This window comes from Portunus trituberculatus, chromosome 42, assembly GCF_017591435.1.
Source record: "Portunus trituberculatus isolate SZX2019 chromosome 42, ASM1759143v1, whole genome shotgun sequence".
Taxonomy (NCBI): Eukaryota; Metazoa; Arthropoda; class Malacostraca; order Decapoda; family Portunidae; genus Portunus; species Portunus trituberculatus.
In genome coordinates this window covers 26,023,022-26,043,868 of record NC_059296.1, presented here as the reverse complement: position 1 = coordinate 26,043,868, position 20,847 = coordinate 26,023,022, and the positions used below count along the sequence as shown (strand labels likewise).

The window sequence follows — 20,847 nt, the reverse complement described above, 5'->3', positions numbered from 1 at the left end:
GTACTGAAATATATGAAATACTTTATTGCTCTTCTTGCTGTCAGAGATGTTCCTTGAAACGGTACTGTGAACCTGCACCGGCCTTTCATATCAAGACTGAAGGGAAGGTGTAGCAAGCAGTTGTTATTTCTTGGCAGTGGTGGTGGTGATGGTGGTAGAGTGCTTCCTGGAGGGCCTCGGTGATGGCTTTGAGTGGGTGAAGGGGAAGCCAAGGTTTCTGTTTACGCTGACATTCGAAAAAATTCACCTTCTGTCCACTTTTCCAACACTCCCGCAGTGTGGTTTGATCTCCAGGGCGGCGGTGGGCGGTGGGCGGCGGCGGCTCAGGGTCTGGGGGACTATAGTCTTGGAATGGCCGCCTGAAACCAACCATGACTCCTGCCCATTAATGGTGGGGTTTTTTTCGTGAATTTATTATAAGTTTCTGTGGCCTAGAACTGAGATAAGGAAAAAAAATTACTAGTTTGGGTTGTTCTAACACACTCACGCGCATGCGTTCACACACGGTAGCCCGGTAGCTCAGTGGTTAGAGCGCTGGCTTCACAAGCCAGAGGACCGGGGTTCGATTCCCCGGCCGGGTGGAGATATTTGGGTGTGTCTCCTTTCACGTTCACCTAGCAGTGAGTAGGTACGGGATGTAAATCGAGGACTTCTGACCTTGTTGTCCCGGTGTGTGGTGTGCCTGGTCTCAGGCCTATCCAAAGATCGGAAATAATGAGCTCTGAGCTCGCTCCGTAGGGTAACGTCTGGCTGTCTCGTCAGAGACTGCAGCAGATCAAACAGTGAAACACACACACACACGTATGAACATTATGGTTGGACAAGAGTTGTTAGCACCACAAATTATGTAGGAAAGTAACTACAGACACGCCACGCAGCTACAGGTGACTCGAGCTGTCTCGGCCAGTGCAGGAATAGGAGGTGTAGTTTGCTGTTAAGGGCAGTGATGTGTCGCATTATTTTCTTCTTGAATCTATAACGTCATTGAAGGACATTCTGAAGAAGTCCTTGTTTGATGACCAAAACGTAAGGCTACTTCCTGGACACGCCGCCTTCCCACCGAATGCTCTCACCACATATATCCGCCTCCCTTTAAATCATCTCCACTCTGCTGCCGTCTGCATCGCCTCCTCCCTTGCCACTTGGTGTTGGTGGAGCTTGCCGTCTATCTCGGAACCATTTGTTACGCTTGTTCTGTGTTTCAACCTCGCGGAGACGTCCTACACCCATTCCATTAATTTCAACTTAGGCCGTTTCTGTAAACAGCGCGCACGTCATGTTGCGGCTGGGAAACACCGACTCAAACATCGTGCGCCTTTAGTCCTCCTCTCATCACGCGTGTCCGGCGGGGAGGTTATCGGATTACTAGTCAACGCAATCCACCTGTATATTTTGTCTCGAAATTCCTTGTTTAATCACCACTTGTGCCCAGCACGTGCGCCCCTCCTTAGGCTAGGAAGGAGACGCCGCTGAGTTTATTTGTTGATGGGCGCCCCTCTTCTTGTCGTGTCTTGATCAGGGATGCAAGTTAAGTAACCCAACACAGTGGAACGAATGGCTAATAAAGATAAATTTAAGCGTCGTTGGTGAGATGGAACGAGTCCTTCAGGTGGAACAAGAGGAGGTGCACCACTACAACAAATCGCCAACACAGCCAAGCCAGTCAGTTCCCGCGCATCCGCCTCTGTTTGTCTTCCTCGCTCAGGATCAAGTCACTTCCCTCCATTAGCGCCGCCAGCCTCGCCACACCCGCTCCTTTACCAGCCCGCCACAGCGCACGTCTCATATCTCATTAAACTGACGAAAGAAAAGAAAAATAAGTAATGTGTGCAAATTAACGCTTGCATCCCGTGGCCGAGCAAATAAGACCAAACAGGATCCGGAGCAGATCGACTCGGACTTTTGCATCCTGATCATGACAAAGGAAAAAGTGTCTCATTATCATAAGCACATACAGCCATTAGGACGCTCATGAAAGCACGGAGGGTGAAGGCAGGACGGGGAGGAGGAGGAGGAGGGGAGATAGTGGGGAGAGAAAAGAAGCGTACGGTTAGCGGAAGTATCGGTTGAGGAAGCCGAGAAAGTCTGCTTGGCCTCGCCCGCCTCGTGTCTGGATCACCTACTTGGCCGCTAATGACTGCCATCAAGAGAGCGCCGTGACCTCCACCGCTGCCGCTCATTGCACAGAAGAGCTGGGCGTGCGCCGGGCACGTTTCCGAGACAGGTAGGGGATGCTTAGAGAGAGAGATGGAAGGATTTTGGAGACAGGCGGACGGTGCTGGAGGCAGGTATGGACAGCTTGGGGCAGGCGTAAGAAGCCGGAGACAGGTGTGAGAAGGTCCAAAGGGAAGGAAGTGGGAGTGTGGGGCGACCCATTCGACCTTGGCGCGTGGAAGGTGGAATACACAATGCTAAAACTACCTGAATAATGTATTGTATGTTGTAAAGGTTGAATATATGTAGGTAGCTCTCTCTCTCTCTCTCTCTCTCTCTCTCTCTCTCTCTCTCTCTCTCGTGTAAGGCGCTCCCTGCACGTAAAGATTGAGTTGTGGCGCTGAACGATCACTTGACTGAGCAATCACAATAAAGCACCGGGTGAGGCTTGACCGTGACCTGCTGGGAATGAGATCGAGGGAGTGAAGTGCTCATTGGTGTTTGGAAGTAGTAAGATGGGTTGGGAGGCGCGCGGTGATGTGTTCGGGTGGACGGGGATCGACTATTGGCTATTAGCTCCTTCCTTTCAGGTGGACGTGCCTTGAATATTCCACAGCTCAATGGGTTCATTAGGAAGGCTTCCCTGATAAATGGCCGCACCGATGAGACTCACAGTTGGGTTCAAAGAGGAAGCGAGAAGCGAGAGTGGCTTAAGTACTGTACCTGTAGTAACGAGCCGCGAACCACTATTAGCATCTGGCGGCACGATGACTGACTGACTGACTGACGATTAGTGCTTGGTGCTTCAGTCCTGTCTTTTCTGAGGCAAAGCGATCTTAAGGCCATGGAGATGCTGATGTCCGGCCAAAGGTAGGCGAGCACCGCTAGAATACACGTCAGGGGTGGAGTGTGACTAATGGTACGCCTCCTTGACTCTCTGGCTGCCCTTGCTCAGAGAGAATACTGTCACATCGCAGTGGTCGGCTCTCCTGCTGTGAGTTCTTAAGGTTGAGCAGGTTTGGATCCGTATTAATTCTGAAACCTTTTGGGATTTCATTAGGATTATTTATAAAGGTATTGCAGAATTTTTGTTAAGCTTTCACTATTTTTTACACACACTCTTAAACTAAAACTGAGCGTCTTGAAAGCAGTTAATGGCTGAAACGTCAGAGAACACTGTATGAAGCAGTGCTGGGTGAAGCAAGGGAAGATATGGGAAAAGGCAGCGACTATATCCCCAGGTGACACCCACGCAGGGGAGAGAGTAATGTGGTTAGGTGTTATTTATGAAGTGGTGCAGTCCCGTCGGGGCGTGATCAGTGAGGCGCGGCGGTGGTTGAATGAGCGCGCGTGTTGACTGGTGAACCTGATGGTCGTTTATTATTCATTCGTGTGTTGTTATTTGGTTTTACGTCTTTGGCGGCGGGGTTGACTTTTTCTTTTTATTTCTTTTTGAACCGAAAAGGAAAAATCCAGAAATGATCTGCTTCACCTCAAACCTGAATGAGTACTTCTGTGATGACCGTGGAGTGTCGTCTCGAAATGGCCAGTCACGCGGAAAACGTGGGAAGGAAGTGTGGCAGTCGTGGGTTAGCAGGTGGCTGGGCACGACACTAGTTAATATCAAAAGTTGTATGTAATGTTTTCGACAAAAGGAATAAAAAAGGAAGGTGACAAAAATGATACAGAAATATGAATGAGATAAAAAAAAAAATCTTTAACATAAAGAAAAAAGAAGTGGGTTTGGTGTTGTTGGTTGGTGGTGTCAGGTCACGAAAGTTCCAAACCTTCATTTCTACTGGTACGTGTGTGGGGGAGGGGGGTTGGTGGTGTTGGTTGGTGGTGTCAGGTCACGAAAGTTCCAAACCTTCATTTCTACTGGTACGTGTGTTTTCAGTCCCGCTAAGGAAGTTTGGCGATGTCTGAAGTTAGGCACAGACTTACTCTTTCCTCAACTCGTTTCCTTCCCTCGGCTGCTTCCTCTGCCGCCACCTCCCATTCCTTACGGCCGGTGGTTCTGTCTGTCCTGTTTGTCAAACTGTCTCAGCTTAGTCTTCAAGGATGTTTATTCATGTTGTCGCCACTAACGACTCTCACACTGCCTGTCGTGGGCTGCCTGCCGCCAGGACCCGTCCACTGGTGTTTGAGGGCCGCGTGACTTGCCTCCCTTTGTGACAGTCTTGTTTCTCGTTATGTCTCATTTCTCTCCTGCTTGGGCCGCAGTGTCACCCGCATATGGCGGCTGCAGTGTGCCCAGAGTGGCAGCGACGGGCGACAAATGTGATCTCCTTTTAGTTTGCGCCTCGGCTTGGCTCAGAAAAAGGAGGACATTACTCCATACTCTTTTACCGAGGCTCACCTGCACGCTACACAGTTACCTTGGAGCCAACGCGGCCAGCGAAGGAGAACTAGAAGGATTGTGGCAGCAATACACATAGAGCGTGCACCACCAGTCTCACGAATGTTATACTGAGCTATATACGTAGTATTACCGGCAAGGTGTGTGCAATACTACTGAGTAGAATAGGACAAGGAAAGAGAGAAAGAGGAAAAAAAAGAGGAAAAGGAGCAAAAAGATGGGAAGAGGAAGACGTGCAGAGAAAAGATAGGGAGAGGCGGACATGGAATGGCAGGGAAAGACATCAATATTGTAAATGCCATATGTGTGAATGTCGCCTAAACAGTAAATACATCTTGGCATGTAGACCTTATTCAGAAAGGATTTGCTTTCACCACGATTATTTTCAGAGGACACAGATATGATTAGTCAGATTCTCACGAGTGTTTCTCCTGTTAATAATATACGAATAAAAACATCAGTTTATAAAAACATCGTTAAAATCGCATTTAACATCAACTATTGTAGAGCATAATTTAAAGTACTGGAGGTGAGGCGCATGAGAGTTTCAGAATAAGGTCCATAAATGTTCATGCCCGAGTAGCATCCAAAACCACCACTACCACCGCCACCACCACCACCACCTGTCACCCTTCATATCACCTCGGCGCCGCAGTCCGACAATTAATCCGCCTCGTTACCTCACGGACTCATAAATGCTGCACAAAGAGCTGGCCTGCATGGTGGTGGTGGTGGTGGTGGTGAGGGTGAGGGTGTGAGGGTTAGGGTGAGGAAGCGTGTGTTGAGTTCCCGCGTCACGTGGCAGCGACAGTTTGTGGATCAAGAGGAAGGCAGAAGTGCATGAGGATGTGCATGACAGAAATGGCGCGGTTTACTGTCCTCATGGTGACGCCGACGAGGATGTGTGTGTGTGGGGGGGAGGGGGGAGGATGGGGGGTGTCCTTGCCAAAATAATCCGTGAAATGTTGTCGATTAGTGAATGACATTGAACACCAGTGTTGATTTATGTATTCTGAATGAGGATGATTTATTGAGAGAATATGGGCAGGTGGTGTGTGATGGATCGTGACACTAAATTTTGTAATCTGTAGTATATGATATAGGAATGATTAGGATTGTATTGCCTGCTGGAGTCAATGACCTATTTGTGTGTGTGTGTGTGTGTGTGTGTGCGTGCGTGCGTGCGTGCGTGCGTGCGCGCGTGCACGTGTGACCGTGCATGCACTTATTTTTGTATTTCACTGCCCTGTTCGTCATGGGAAAATAAATAAATAAAAAAAAATATATATATATATATATATATATATATATATATATATATATATATATATATATATATATATATATATAACCTGTATATTGAGCAGTGTAGTGGAAAAAACATATTTAAAGAAAAAAAATGTATATGTACTGGAATGGAAGGAACGACACCCGAGATCAGTACTCATTGTTACTTTTTTTTGTTTTTTACTCTTTCCTAATGTCTCACTTTTACTGATGGAAAAAAATGCAGCGACACTTTATGCTTTTTGTGTATATTACCAGTAGAAAAGTATATGCTGACTCATACTTATATGTCCTCGTTTCTTTCTCAGGACACCCAACGCCCAGCCCGACGCCTCCCAACGGCCCGCACTCAGACATGATGCCGGTAAGTGTGCGTTTGCATGTACGTATGCGTGCAGTAGTAGTAGTAGTAGTAGTAGTAGTAGTAGTAGTAGTAGTAGTAGTACTAGTAGTGGTAGTAATACGTAACAGATAGTCTTGCTTCTTCCTCTTCCCAGTATGTTGTCGTGTTTCTATTTACCCGTGTAACAATTTTATTTGTATATTTTACTTTGATGTTTGTTTATACTCTCACCAAGGAATGTGCGTATATTAAGCGGCTGCTGGAGGTTAAAGGTGCCATGCCAGACCATCGCGCCCCACACCACTCCCAACACACGCACACACACACACACACACACACACACACACACACACACACACACACACACACACACACACACACACACACACACGGTAATGAATATGTTGTCCGGCTGTAGCCAGAAATTGATGCCTTGAAAGAGTAAGGGAAGGTTGTAGGATATTCAGTTACTTGGACAGGAAAATGGTGACTCTGTGACTGCGGGACATATGATCGATGTAGAGAAAAAAGTCGTATTCAAAAGAAAAATATTGAGGTTTTGATTCAATTTTAGATGATGCTTTTGACAGTTTTTTTGAAGATTGGCACATCAGTGGTGCTCTCTGACGCGAGATATGATTAAAAATATCGATGAGACTTAAAAGACAGAACGGAACGAGCTTCACTCAATATATAAGAGTATGTTTAAGAAATAACACACACACACACACACACGCACACACACACACACACACACACACACACACACACACACACACACACACACACCTGGCAAGGCTGCATGTTACCTGTCGGGAAAGTGTTTCTGCGCGATGCTGAGGTGTCTTGGATCTCGTTGTCACATTCCTCTTCGTGGAGAATATTTTCTAAAATGCTTTATTTCTCTCTCTCTCTCTCTCTCTCTCTCTCTCTCTCTCTCTCTCTCTCTCTCTCTCTCTCTCTCTCTCTCTCTCTCTCTCTCTCTCTCTCTCTCTCTCACACATTTTTCTAGCCAGCATAGTGTAAGGGAGGAGAGGCTCCACTAAAAATCTACGTAAACAAGTGTGTGTGTGTGTGTGTGTGTGTGTGTGTGTGTGAGATATGTTTGAATCAACACCCAGCATCCTTAGTCCCTCATTCCCTACTTTAACTTTAGTGACAGTTTTTGCTTTTATTCTTTTTTCATAGAGACTGCCCAAGTGGCCATATACGTCCAATTCGGTGAAACGGAATACTATCACGGCAAAGCCACCCAAACCACTCCCCCCGTTGCCGCACAAGCCGAAACCCTCGCCTAGAGTAAGTAGTGCGGCAGCAGCTGGTAAGTGCGTGGCGAGCTGTCCGATTTTGCCGCTGCTGTTGTTTATGCTTCTTTCGCCGTGATCAAGCAGGAGGCCCTGATTTTTTAAAGGGCTTGTACACCATCCTGCCACGTTCTCTCCCTTGTCTCCAGGAAGCGAGGGTAACTCATTTCTTTCACCTTCATTCTTTCCTATAAAATTTCCGTGGGGGGTTTTATTTCTCCAACCCCTTGCAGTATTTTTTTCCTATCTGTGTCCTGTACAGCCTTTGCCGGAGTGAGTGGAAGGTGAAGAGAGAGTTTCTGCTTTGCTGCCCTTCTCTTATTCTATCACCTTATTTCATATTAGTCCTATGGGTCAGGGCACCTTGTGAGGACCGCAAGATCAGTTCTGCCCTCTCTCTCTCTCTCTCTCTCTCTCTCTCTCTCTCTCTCTCTCTCTCTCTCTCTCTCTCTCTCTCTCTCTCTCTCTCTCTCTCTCTCTCTCTCTCTCTCTCTCTCTCTCTCTCTCTCTCTCTCTCTCTCTCTCTCTCTCTCTCTGTTGTTGATCGTCTCTGCTTTACCAGGGTTGATTCATGGCCCCACGAGTCCCGCCGTGCATCCTTGTTTGAGCAGTGTGCGGTGGCTCAGTGGTTCACTCTGCATCGTCTTTGCTTGCCATCATTTACAGGAAGGACAAGCAGTGACATGTGACCGCAGCATCCAGGGAGGACGTATAGCGAGACCCTGCACGTTGGAAGGAAAAAGGGAAGGAGGGAAGGGTAGGTGCTGTTTGAGAGAGAGGAAAGGAGGGAAGGGTGGGTGTTGTTTGAGGGAGAAAGGGAGAATAAGGTGGATGTTGTTAATGGAGAAAGGAGGGAAGATTAGGTGTTTTTGGAGGGAGAGAGGCAGGGAAGGTTTGGTGCACATTGGAGGAAGAGAGGGAAGAAGAAAGGATGGGTGCTGTTGAAAGGGAGAAGGGGAGGGAAGGGTGAGGGCTGTTTGGGGGAGAGCGAGAGAGATGGAAGGGTTGGTGAAGTGTGAAGTTGCGTCTGTTGGAAGGAGGAGAAAAGAGAGGAAGGGAAGGAAAGGATGGCTGAAGGAAAGGTAAAAAAAGTACTTAGGTAGAAATGAATAGAGGAAGTGAAGTGAGGGTCGTTTGTCTTATTTGGATGGCAAGAGCGAACAACCAAAGCTTTAGATAAGTGATGTGTGTGTAAGAGAGAGAGAGAGAGAGAGAGAGAGAGAGAGAGAGAGAGAGAGAGAGAGAGAGAGAGATTCATATTCGTCACCCAATTTAGCTGAATTTATCGTCGCCTCATCTGTCTCTCCTCACTCATTATTCCTTCCCTCTCCTCCCATTGCAATCGCTTCTTTTACATTGTTTCCTCCACTTCATTCCTTCCCATCCCTTCCCCTTCCCATCCCCGTCCCCTCCCATCACCTCCCTTTCCCTCCTTTCCCCTCCCCTCCCTTCCCCCATCCCTCACATTGCCACCCCACTCCTCTCCACCTCCTCCCTCCCTCCCTCCCTCCCTCCCTCCCTCCTCACATCGCCTTCTCCCATTTCTCCTCTCCTTCATCTGGCACCACACCTCTCTCCCTATTTTCAACACCCTTGCCCCGCAGCGCTTCATAGGCGAGTTTGTGTGTGTGTGTGTGTGTGTAATTCTTTTTTTTTCACTGTTTGATCTGCTGTAGTCTATGACGAGACAGCCAGACGTTTCCCTACGGAACGAGCTCAGAGCTCATTATTTCCGATCTTGGGATAGGTCTGAGACCAGGCACACACCACACACCGTGTGTGTGTGTGTGTGTGTGTGTCAGGAAGAGAGTCACGATTTTTACATATAAGATCAGTGGCTATTGAACTTTATCCTAGACAGACATACATACTGACTAACATATGCAAACCTCCCCCACACACACACGAACGGACAGATGGACAGACAGCCAAATCGACAGGCAGTCACAGGCAGGCAAAAGACAGACACACCAAGACATAACTCGTATGAATAGACTGCAGCTTTATAGGGGAATTCAGTAATCCTAATCCTTAAGCACAACAAAAATCAGTTGGGAAGTCAAAAAAAATGGAATTGAAATTTTACAACATGCTCCGAATAGCGCATAGGGAAAGGAGAAAGATAGAGGGGGTGGGAGAGGGAAAATAAGAGGGTGTGGAAGGGGAAAGGTATAATAGTAAGAGAGGAGGAAGGTAAGAGGAAGAGGGAATGGGAAGTGAAGGTAAGAGAGAGTGAGGTGGAAGATAAAAGGAAGGAATGCTGGTAGAGGGAATGTTGTCGTCTTCGCCCTCATTAAATTCAGGTGGTGTTCTGCCCCAGGTGGGCTTCCCACGTGCCGTCGCGATACCCAGGCCTTGTTCCCGCGAGATGCGCACACGCCCTCGCCAGCCCAAACCCCCTCCCCTCCCCCCTTAGTGTGCTCAGCTGAAGCGTAAAGGAAAAGAGAGGGAGAAACAAATTGACCGACGTCTGTTTATGGAATGCAAGGAAACATGATGGAGGAGGAGCATGTATAATGTGTTTTTTGTGTGTGTTGCAATGTTTAGGATGACGTGTTTGGTTGTGCAAGTGTTTGTCCTCTGGAGACTTAAATGATTATAGTGATAGTGGTTGTGGTAGTAGTAATAGTAATAGTGGTGATGGTGGTGGTGGTGGTGGTAGTAGTAGTAGTAGTAGTAGTAGTAGTAGTAGTAGTAGTAGTAGTAGTAGTAGTAGTAGTAGAAGTAGTAGTAGTAGTAATAGCAGCAGTGGTAGGAAATAATTGTTTACTAAAATGAATAGATATGAAACGCAAACTAGTAGTGTTGGTAGAGAGTGCTGCTTGCGTGGGTGGGTAGATGGGTTTGCGCGCGCTCCTCCAGTGTGTGTGTGTGTGTGTGTGTGTGTGTGTAGTAGGAAGCGAGACAAATTTATCGTGTCCTTCCTGTTTTTCACAAGGGGCGTGCGCGCTCTCTCTCTCTCTCTCTCTCTCTCTCTCTCTCTCTCTCTCTCTCTCTCTCTCTCTCTCTCTCTCTCTCTCTCTCTCACACACACACACACACACACACACACACACACACACACACACACACACAAAGTGTGTGTGTGTGTGTCGCAAGTTAAGCCAGAAGACCTGTGAAACCGACACGAGAGAGAGAGAGAGAGACGAGACCATCTTGGCCTCGTTTTATTTCACTGCTTCGTCGTGAGAGCCGCGTCGTGTCATCAGCTGCGTTGAGAGTCTTTGTACTGTAGGTCCAGCTGACTGGCCAGCGAGCCTTTGGTATGGTAATGCTGCTATAAGGAGGTCCTGTTGGATCGCTGAATCGTCTCCTCTCTGCTTTTCTCACCCTCCTGCAGCGTTCCTGACCCGCCGTTCCTGAGTCAGCCTGCCTAGGGTTTTAGGAAAAGAGAGAAGGACGGGCAGGTGACCTTTTTCGAAGAGTTTCTAAGAGTCTTCAGGAGTTAGAGAAAAGGCATGATGGAAAGGAAGCGCTAGCATAGATATAGACCTTTTCTTTACATGTACGACTGACTGATCTACGGCAACAAAAAAGAACGAACGACTGACACTTAGGTGCCAATCCCCGAAAAAAAAGGTAAAAAAGGATAATCTAAAATTGGAGGATTAAGTGTATTGAAACCTCTCGTGAAGGAGTTTTAATCATGGAAAGGAGAAAATACAGAAGCATAAAGGGAGTTCCAGAATTATAAATTATAAAAAAGTGATGAATGATGAACTATCCTGCATTACAGAAGTAGACAATATGGATGAAACAAAATCAGTTTTGTGCAGTGAGAATTGTGGGTAACGAGCAATTAGCGTTGATATAACGGTACTTAACAATAGAGTGAGTGATTTGACAGAAATAATGCTCAATTAATTTACTGTGGCACTGGCTCGCCGCGTGAAGGCAATCCCATAGAAGGGAATGATTCTCGCGTAAGTGTAGAGGAGTCAGGGAGTGGCAAAGGATGGAAGGGCGCGCTAGTGTTGTCTCAGCGGCAGCGATTGTCCGCGTGTGGGAACTGACTGCGTATGGCGTGTTTAGGAAGTAAGTAAACCATGGTTGGACAGGAGGATGAAAGAAGAGACGTGTGAAGGGATGGGAGGAGGGAGAAAGGCGGCATGCTGGGTATGTTTGGGTATGGAAGGGGGAAGTTTGGGGGCGGCGAGGGAAAGGGAGAGGGAGGGAATGTCCAAGGGCGGGAGGAAAAAGGTGCCCGTTTGCAGTGTGACGTGCAGGTAAACAGAAACGGTTTGTTTGGGTTGCGGCGCTTGAAAACCCAGAGAGAGAGAGAGAGAGAGAGAGAGAGAGAGAGAGAGAGAGAGGGAGGGAGAGTTCAATTTAAAGACAGGCGAATAAACAGAAAGACAGGTGGTGTAGGTGAGAAGGTCAAGGCACCAGCTTGAATCTCGACAAAAACAAAATAAGTATGATTATGATAATAATAATAATAATAATAATACTGTAATAATAATGATAATAATAATAATAAATAACATAGCATAGTCTAATATGTATATATTTCTCAACTTCCATTTATTTTTTCTGATCCACTTATTATTCTAAACCTGACGACGGACTGGCGGACGTGTTGCTCGTTAAGTCGCAACACACGTCAACAGGGCAGGGCGCGATGGAGGACGCGAGGGTGACGAGACTGAGGCAGAGATGACGGCCGAAACTGAGCTGGGCAGAGCATAGGAGAACAAGGCAGCGGTTACAGTTGTCCTTTATAATGAAAGAACGAAGCGGGATTGCCCGGGCGACCTCCAAGGAGCTAAAAAGTGAAACATATTTATCAGTGGATCAGTTTCTATTCAGTATTGGGTGTCGGGCGTGGGAAGAAGGGCCGGCTGCTGAGATGTGGAGTATTGTTTGATTGTCTTGATATTCGTTATGGTGTTTTGGTTTCACTGATTTTGTTTTAGACTTTCTTCGACTCATATTATGCTTATCTTTTAATGGTAATTGTGTGTTAGGCGCCAGTAACACAGTCAGTACGAGATTTAGGGACCTGAAATAACTAAACTCTGTATGCTAACTGGTAAATGCACTTTGCGTTTTTTTTTTTTTTTTTTTTTTTTTATTTATTTATTTATTTATTTTTTTATTTTTATTTTGTCGATTAACTTGTTAAACAGAACGAAAGGATTAGCCTGACGGAGCGGCGGCTAACGGTTCCCCGCAGATCACCATTCCCTCTACTTTTTTTTTTTTCTACCTCGCCTCCAGATTCTTTTCGTTTCATTTCAATCACTGTCTCATTTCATTGTTCACACTATAAAACAAAGAGAAAAAAAAGTGACGCGTGGCCTCAGCGACGTCAGGAAACCATGAAATAACAAAGAGTGATTGTATAGAGGAATCATTCTTTTGATTATTGACTGGGCAAAGATTGGACTGATCGCAACGCACGCACTGCCCACCAACCCACCTGTTCAGTCAGTCGGTCAGTCTAGAGTGGAAGGCAACGTGACTGTGTGTATGAGCGAGTGAGTGAGTAAGTGAGTGGGTGAGTGAGTGAGTGAGTGGAAGCCAAGTCAGCCAACTCGAACGAAGAAAGTGATAGGTCAGAATTTAATTTAATATCGCGAGGTGTTTTCTTAACGTCACTTTGAAGCCAATCAGAAACACAGTTATTGATATTTCTTTTTTTTTTCTGTTTTATATAAAGTGTGCGTGATATGGGTGATTTAAGAATACTGTGAACCTTGAGGAAAATAGTGGCTTTATACAGCTCCTTGCCATGAGAGAGAGAGAGAGAGAGAGAGAGAGAGAGAGAGAGAGAGAGAGAGAGAGAGAGCTGAAAGGAGGGAAGTGTGTGTTTTTAGGGGCAGTGCCAGACAATGGTGTGGAGGGTGGCAGTGGTAATTACCCTTGACCTTGGTTATTTTTCATCTGTTCCTCCCCTACACCAGTTCCCAGCAGTGCCCTTCCCTGCAACAGCCTTCACCACCCGCGCCCTTCCCACACCCTTTTGCCATTCCCAACAATCTTGCTTTTAACAGAAATGCAATATTGATGGTGGTGATTGTGGTGTGTCGATTGTTGTGAATTTCTCTCTCTCTCTCTCTCTCTCTCTCTCTCTCTCTCTCTCTCTCTCTCTCTCTCTCTCTCTCTCTCTCTCTCTCTCTCTCTCTCTCTCTCTCTCTCTCTCTCTCTCTTTATTATCTATTTTCTCCTTTTCTTTCCTCTCCTTCTTCGACACACACGTTTGTTTGGAGTTTCAAGTCATATCGGCGCAGTAAAGAAAAACAGGGAAGGGCCCAGGGACGCAAATTACCCTGCAGCACCAACGCGATGGCCCGCCACATTAGCGTTAATCGTTCCACCTAAACCCTCTACCGCTGCTGCAAATTAAGCCCGCAAATAGAAATCTATGTTAACGTGCCCAGGTGTGTGTGTTGGGGGGGAGGAGAGAGAGAGAGAGAGAGAGAGAGAGAGAGAGAGAGAGAGAGAGAGAGAGAGAGAATCAGATAGAATCACACTTAAGTAAAAATTATGATAGAGGAAGACAGACTTAAAAGGACGAGGAGAGAATCGTGTGGTGTTCACATGCTTATCACCTTGAGTGTGTGTGTGTGTGTGTGTGTGTGTGTGTGTGTGTGTGTGTGTGTGTGTGTGTGTGTGTGTGTGTGATGGTGCGACACGCTGTCACCTGTGCTGTTGTTTTCAAGGATGCACATCAACAAGGAAGCGGAGAAAGTGTGGAAGGGGCGAATCAAGAGAGAAAAAGGAAAGTTTAAAAAAAAAAGTAAAAAAAGAAAAAAGAACGCAAAAAATGCCATTCACTGATATTCGTCATCACTCTCCACCACGTACTGTAGTAACCGAAGAACGTATAGACGCAAAAGCACAAGTCATTCACGTGTACTCATTACTCAAGGTAAACGTGGTCGCGGCCTCTCTCGCACGTGAGGCGCATGCAGTTATTGGTGTATTTTTCTTTACTAGCTCTTGGAGGCCCCGCGAAGACCATCAGATGACACTTGTCGTGTAAGGGATATTAATGGAGACAAGCAGTGCATGGCGGTTCTTTTATTGTCTGGAAGGGAAGGGAAGGCATCCGTGATGGGTGTAGTGTTCGGGAAGGGGAGGAGCAGCTTTGAACTGGTTGGATGTGTTCTTGTTTGCATTATTTTTTTTTAGTAATTCAGTGTTTGAAATGTGACCTGCTGCTTGCGGCCGCCACTTGAAGGAGGGTCTTTCAGGTTGCTTCAGTTAGCGTGTGGGGACGATGTGAGCCGAGAGTGGCGGCGGCGAGGATGATGACCACAGGAATGCCTTGGCCTGAGCAATTAGCGTCGTCTGATAAACCAGCAATGTTGGCTAACGAAGTGTGTGTGTGTGTGTGTGTGTGTGTGTGTGTGTGTGTGTGTGTGTGTGTGTGTGTGTGTGTGTGTGTGTGTGTGTGTGTGTGTCGTAGCACCTGGCTACAAAAAATGACGACCCGAGACTGGCTCACAGGTAATCCATTCATGCTGCCTATTAATTTAGTGATGAAAGCCACGCCGCTGCCTCCAGATCAAGCAGGGAAGGGGAGAGAGAGGTGGGCTGGATTTACATCATTGTATAACAGGTCAGCCAACAAAAGAACACCATCCGCATCATTTTTTTCCTCTTCCCCTTCCCGCCTCTCCGTCTAGTTCCCGCCTTTCCCACAGTGTTCTGGGCGTCCAGCAGTGACACAGTAGGAGGAGAATTTTATAGCGGAGGTTTTCGATGTTCCTTGTTCCCGCCACCTGGTTGGGGATGCACACGTAAACGGGTGTTCATGGGCGACCTCCTTACTTAAAGGGATGGTAAGGGCAAGGTTGGGCGTGGCTGGTTGGCTGTAGAAGGCTGAATAGGAGGGTTTGCATACAGGGAACAGCGGGCGAGGAAGTGTGTGAATTTGGATAAGGCCGCCCGAACGGTGCCTTGGGTGGGTGTGCACGGCGTCGTTGCTCAGCTCACACTCCAGGTTTATGCAATACACGCCTCGCTCTTTGTCTTGGCGAGCAGCTTATTAATCTTAATAGATTAGCGATTCATTATGGCATGATTCACACAAGCGGGGGTCTAATGCAAAGAGAATTTAACCTAGGCGTTGCTTCACGAGCTAGATGCGCGTGGAATACATATGTTGTCGCCTTCGTGCAAGAGACCCAGTAGACCCCCTTGTGTATGTGCCTGGCGTGCTTCCTTGTCTGCTGTATATTTTTGTGGGCCTTCAGGGACTCCTGGATGACTCTTGAGCTGTGTTTCGAAAAGCCTTTTGTATTGGAGGCGTGCAACACAGGACTGGCTGGGAACTGGGAGAGAGAGAGAGAGAGAGAGAGAGAGAGAGAGAGAGAGAGAGAGAGAGAGAGAGAGAGAGAGAGAGAGAGAGAGAGAGTATTGGTTCTGAATACATGAAACCGTTCAAATACTTAATTTTCAAAAAGCATTTTTTTTTCTCAGTTATGTAAAGAAAAGTATAATTTTCCTTTGCGCCATGTGAAACGTGTGTGTGCTCGACCTCTCCTCCCAGGAGTGGCGGCAAGGAGCGGCTCTAATGGCAATGAAGTGCAGGTGGGAGGTGTTGCCTGAATAAGACTGGCCATTAGCGCGATGAACTGACTGCCGCGCTGCTTAATGTTGCCGTTTTATTAATTCAGATTTCTTAACTAGTGCTAGTGCTTGAGAAGAGCTGTAAGAGAGAGAGAGAGAGAGAGAGAGAGAGAGAGAGAGAGAGAGAGAGAGAGAGAGAGAGAGAGAGAGAGAGACACTGACTGTCGCCATTCAAAAAATGTTTGATATGAATATATTTCTCTCTCTCTCTCTCTCTCTCTCTCTCTCTCTCTCTCTCTCTCAGCATTTCCACACTACCACTCCTCCTCCTCCTCCTTCTCCTTCTTCATATTTCTTACCTTCTTTTATTGCACTATCTCATCTTTTTCTCAGACTTTTGGTCTTGATTCAATTACATTTCCCTTCCTTTTTATACAGCACGAAGGCTCATTCATATCCTTTACTCTCTCTCTCTCTCTCTCTCTCTCTCTCTCTCTCTCTCTCTCTCTCTCTCTCTCTCTCTCTCTCTCTCTCTCTCTCTCTCTCTCTCTCTCTCTCTCTCACTTGTGAATTGTTTGTTTGTTTTTCGTCATTCACTTCCTGATTCTTTTCTCCGTGTGTTGGGAGGTGGATCGATATGGCGGGATCCCTTATCAGCCGCCCCCACCTGCTGTAAGTCGTTGTGGCGGGGTTTATGAAGGCTGTTCCGGTGGTAATGCTGAAGCCAGGGAGTAAGATAGGTGTTGGGTGGGAGTCGAGGGAAGGTTCGCCTCTAAGGAAGGTAGGTCTGGGAGATAGTACAAGGGGAAGGATGTTAAAGGGAGGAGGTAGTATTGAGAAAACTTGACCTGATTTATGAAGTGAGAAAAAAGAAATGGAAACTGATGAACTCTTTTTACAATATAAGATCGTATTGGGTCTGGGAGATACAAAGGGAAGGATGATATAAGGACGGGGATGGAGATTAGGTCAGTTATGACGTAAGGAGAGATGAAATAGTAAACAGCCTTTTACACATCGTTCCTCCTCCTCTTGTTTCCTATCTACCAATTATATTAACCTTCAAATCCTTCCTCTTTCTCATCCTCTTTCTTTCTACTATGTATTTCTTGACTTCCCTCCGACCTTTCTTCCTGCATTGTACGTTTTTCTTCCATTTCTCCTTTCTCCCGTCCTTTCCCTCTCTCATGTACATTCCCCCTCCTTCCTCCCTAACCTCTTCGGTGTCAAGATGGAAAAAAGCACTGGAGTCTCTCAACTAAAGGCAACAACCAACCCCCTGTTCTCACGCGGCGCTTTTAGGGAGTCGCGGTGAAGAAATGAGGGGGTGGTTGGTGGCCTCCCGTCGTTTGTTGCAATTCGGGGGTGTTGGGTGGGCGGTGTGGTTGGTAGCTGGTGGTGACTGGTGATAAGGTGTGAGTGAAAGACATAAAATGCAAGTCATGAGTAGTAAGTAACCAACCGACCGACCGACCGACCGACCGATATCATTGCTTCACTCTGGTCCATTTCTGAAAGAGGCCCCGTGGACACACACACACACACACACACATTATCTTCACATTGTGTTGGTATTATTTCCTGCATTAATCTGTGAATTAACATCAACATGCACAAGGTTATAACTACTATTGTTCCTAAGTTTTTTTTTGTGTGTGCGTGCGTACGTTCGTAGCTACAGAGGCCAGAGTGAAAGGCTAGGAGGACCCAAGCGGAGATAAATAAGTAGTAGCTGCCAGCCAAGTCACACAAAAACACCCGCCAAAGCAACTGTGGATGAAATCATTCTCAAGGCAGGGCAGGGAAACCAATAGTACAGCAGGGCGTCCATCACCCGAGCCCGAGACTTGACTGGTGGAAGGAAAGTAGGGAAGCCTTGCAGTTTAAGCAGGATCACGTGGATGGCATTTACACACACACACACACACACACACACACACACTTCAAGCTCTCTCCTCGTTTAGTAGTCCTTCCCACAGCTACACAAGCAGTCCATTCGTCCTTCAGTGATCTGTTCCTATGGGCGGCGGGGGTGAGAGGAGTGGGGAGGGCGGTACATGAGAGTGGTGGTGGCCTCGGTATGGTTAGATTGTAGATTGTGGTACAGTACTTCTATTCAAACTAGCTGTACCAGTGTAATTATCTGCCTTACGCTCTTTTATGCCCTTGTCTGCTACCCACGAAAGCGGTGACTGCATTTAGAGAGAAGGTATGGCGTCTAACTCCTCACGTTGTCATGTCTTCTCTTATATTCATCCTATACCCTTCATCCTCGTCTCCTCCTCCTCCTTCCACCTTTTACTTATATCTTTCTTTCACTTTTTACTAATCATCATCTTTCCCGTCTTCCTTTGTCGTCTCCTGTTCAACATTTTATCTTTTTCCCCACTATTAATGCATTATCATTTCATTTCTTCCTCCTCATCTCCCCCTTACCGTTATCATCTAATATTCCTCCTCCATCATCATCGTTTCTTCTCCCTTTCCTCCTAATTATCACTCTCCACGTCATCTTGCAACAAGTTAATTAGGAACATTTTCGTAATCTTTCTATTTTTCCTTTCCTTGTTTCTATTTTTCCTTCCCTTGTTTCGCGCCCGCGTGGTTCCCGTACCGCAGATTAGGAGGCGGTGGGACAAGCAAGTGGGGCACAAGGAAAGGAGTAAAGCGGCGGTGAGAAGCAGCTGGAGAGTAAAATTATTGATGCCTAGGTCTCCATAACAGTGTACACTTAGGTAGTCGGCGAGGAGGCAGAGAACACAAATGAAAATAAATAGTGGTGATTCTTGAGATAATTCTTGTTAGTGATGTTGACAAAGAATGGTGCGAGATAATTATGTAATTAGCGATGTCTTTATAAAGACGAAGACGGTGATAAGTGTGGAATGCTGGTGGTGACGAGGAAAGGGAGCTGGTTCCCGAAGTATGTAGAATAGAACAGTTAAAAGTGGTAATATAGATAATGGGCAGTAGTAGATGATGGTGGTTGTAGGTAATAGTAGAAGTAGCAGTAGTTGTAGTGATAGTACTGTTTATATGCATTCCATACTTTGAAGGGTTACACCGTGTGTGTGTGTGTGTGTGTGTGTGTGTGTGTGTGTGTGTTTTGACTACAATAGGTCAGCACGAGTGTCCTCTAGTGTCTCGGGGCTTCGTCTCGTCTCCATTACTTCGTACAAGTTTCACTAGAGTCTTTTGAGTCTGGTAATATTTCTTAACTATGAATGTTATTCACCATGAAAAAGAAGAAACATTCCTGAGAACCATTTCAGTCAAATGGTTAAAATATGAAAAGTACCAATATTTTTCTCATTGAATTTCTATTAAGCATAAATATATATTTTTTTTAATAACGCAACAATGGTTGCTATTAATCTGTGTATATCATATAGTTGAAAGTGTGTGTGTGTGTGTGTGTGTGTGTGTGTGTGTGTGTGTGTGTGTGTGTGTGTGATCAAAATATGTTTAACAGTTCAAACTATTGCAGAATTGGTTTAAACGCCGATTTTCTTGTGCGCTCTCTCTCTCTCTCTCTCTCTCTCTCTCTCTCTCTCTCTCTCTCTCTCTCTCTCTCTATACGTACAGTATACAAGGTAAGCCTTGGGTAAGTGAACATCGTGTTAAACGCCAGTCCTTCCATGGAAGTTCATGTTCTACGCTTGAATGCATAAACAAGCTGCTGCGCTTAGATACCATCTATGGGGTGTCTATAGAGATACTATGGCATCCTCTATTGCTACCAATCGTGTGTGTGCGCTTCTTATGCCTCATGTCCACACATAAGTGTTTCTTGGTCATCCTTCCCTGACACATTTCCTTTTTCTCCCCAACAGCACAGGAAGGTGGTGGTGGCCCTGTATGACTACGATGCCACGACAGCCGGGGATATGTCACTCCGGAAGGTGAGTCCAGGATTACGGCACCAGGCTTAATGTACAGTTCGGATGGAATGCTCAATTGATCTTTTTTCCTTCCCACTCGTCTTACGAAAAATAATCACCCATCTAAATTCACATTACGAAAAGAAGCTCATGTTTGAAGTTGGTGATCAGGTGGGAACGGAGTAGTAAAGTAGTACATATACCTCGTATTACTTTTTTTGCTGCATTCAGACAAGTTGTTACGCGAGAGATAAAATTGTGTTATAATAATAATATTATGGTGTGTGTGTGTGTGTGTGTGTGTGTGTGTGTACATTCTGATATTTTTCTTTTTCAGCATGACGAGTTGGAAGTGTTGGATGACACACAGGAACACTGGTGGAAGATGAGGAACATCAGGACTAAGTATGATGGGTTGTTTTGCTTTCCACACATGATTTGCTTACATTTGTGCTTAATATCTCAAATATACATCGTATCTACAATAATACATTGGATCAGAAATGGTAGACATGCATATATACATAATTACAGATGATTACATAACTACTCGCACATCTAATAACGTGTGTGTTGGGGTTTCTCATAGTAAATATTACAACTCGGTTACAGATGTATGATATTTTAACTCAACACACACACACACACGTCAGAGACTGCAGCAGATCAAACAGTGAATTACACACACACACACACACACACACACACACACAGATATTTGGGTGTGTCTCCTTTCACGTGTAGCTCCCTGTTCACCTAGCAGTGAGTAGGTACGGGATGTAAATCGAGGAGTTGTGACCTTGTTGTCCCGGTGTGTGGTGTGTGCCTGGTCTCAGGCCTATCCGAAGATCGGAAATAATGAGCTCTGAGCTCGTTCCGTAGGGTAACGTCTGGCTGTCTCGTCAGAGACTGCAACAGATCAAACAGTGAATCTCTCACACACACACACACACACACACACACACACACACACACACACACACACACACACACACACAC

At 46.2% G+C, this 20,847-nt stretch overlaps 1 protein-coding gene across 4 annotated transcripts in view; it reads left to right on the top strand.

The window, feature by feature from the left end:
- The window catches only part of LOC123517553 (tyrosine-protein kinase TXK-like), a 384,887-nt gene that overhangs the window by 349,386 nt on the left and 14,654 nt on the right, over window positions 1-20,847 (top strand). For 2 of the 4 annotated variants that reach the window (XM_045277766.1, XM_045277765.1), the window contains 4 exons: window positions 6,109-6,164; window positions 7,332-7,442; window positions 19,801-19,869; window positions 20,186-20,253. In XM_045277766.1, the coding sequence (XP_045133701.1) occupies window positions 6,109-6,164; window positions 7,332-7,442; window positions 19,801-19,869; window positions 20,186-20,253 (304 nt within the window). The remainder of the gene's footprint in view (window positions 1-6,108; window positions 6,165-7,331; window positions 7,443-19,800; window positions 19,870-20,185; window positions 20,254-20,847) is intronic. The other 2 variants (XM_045277768.1, XM_045277767.1) reach the window with 1 other exon arrangement.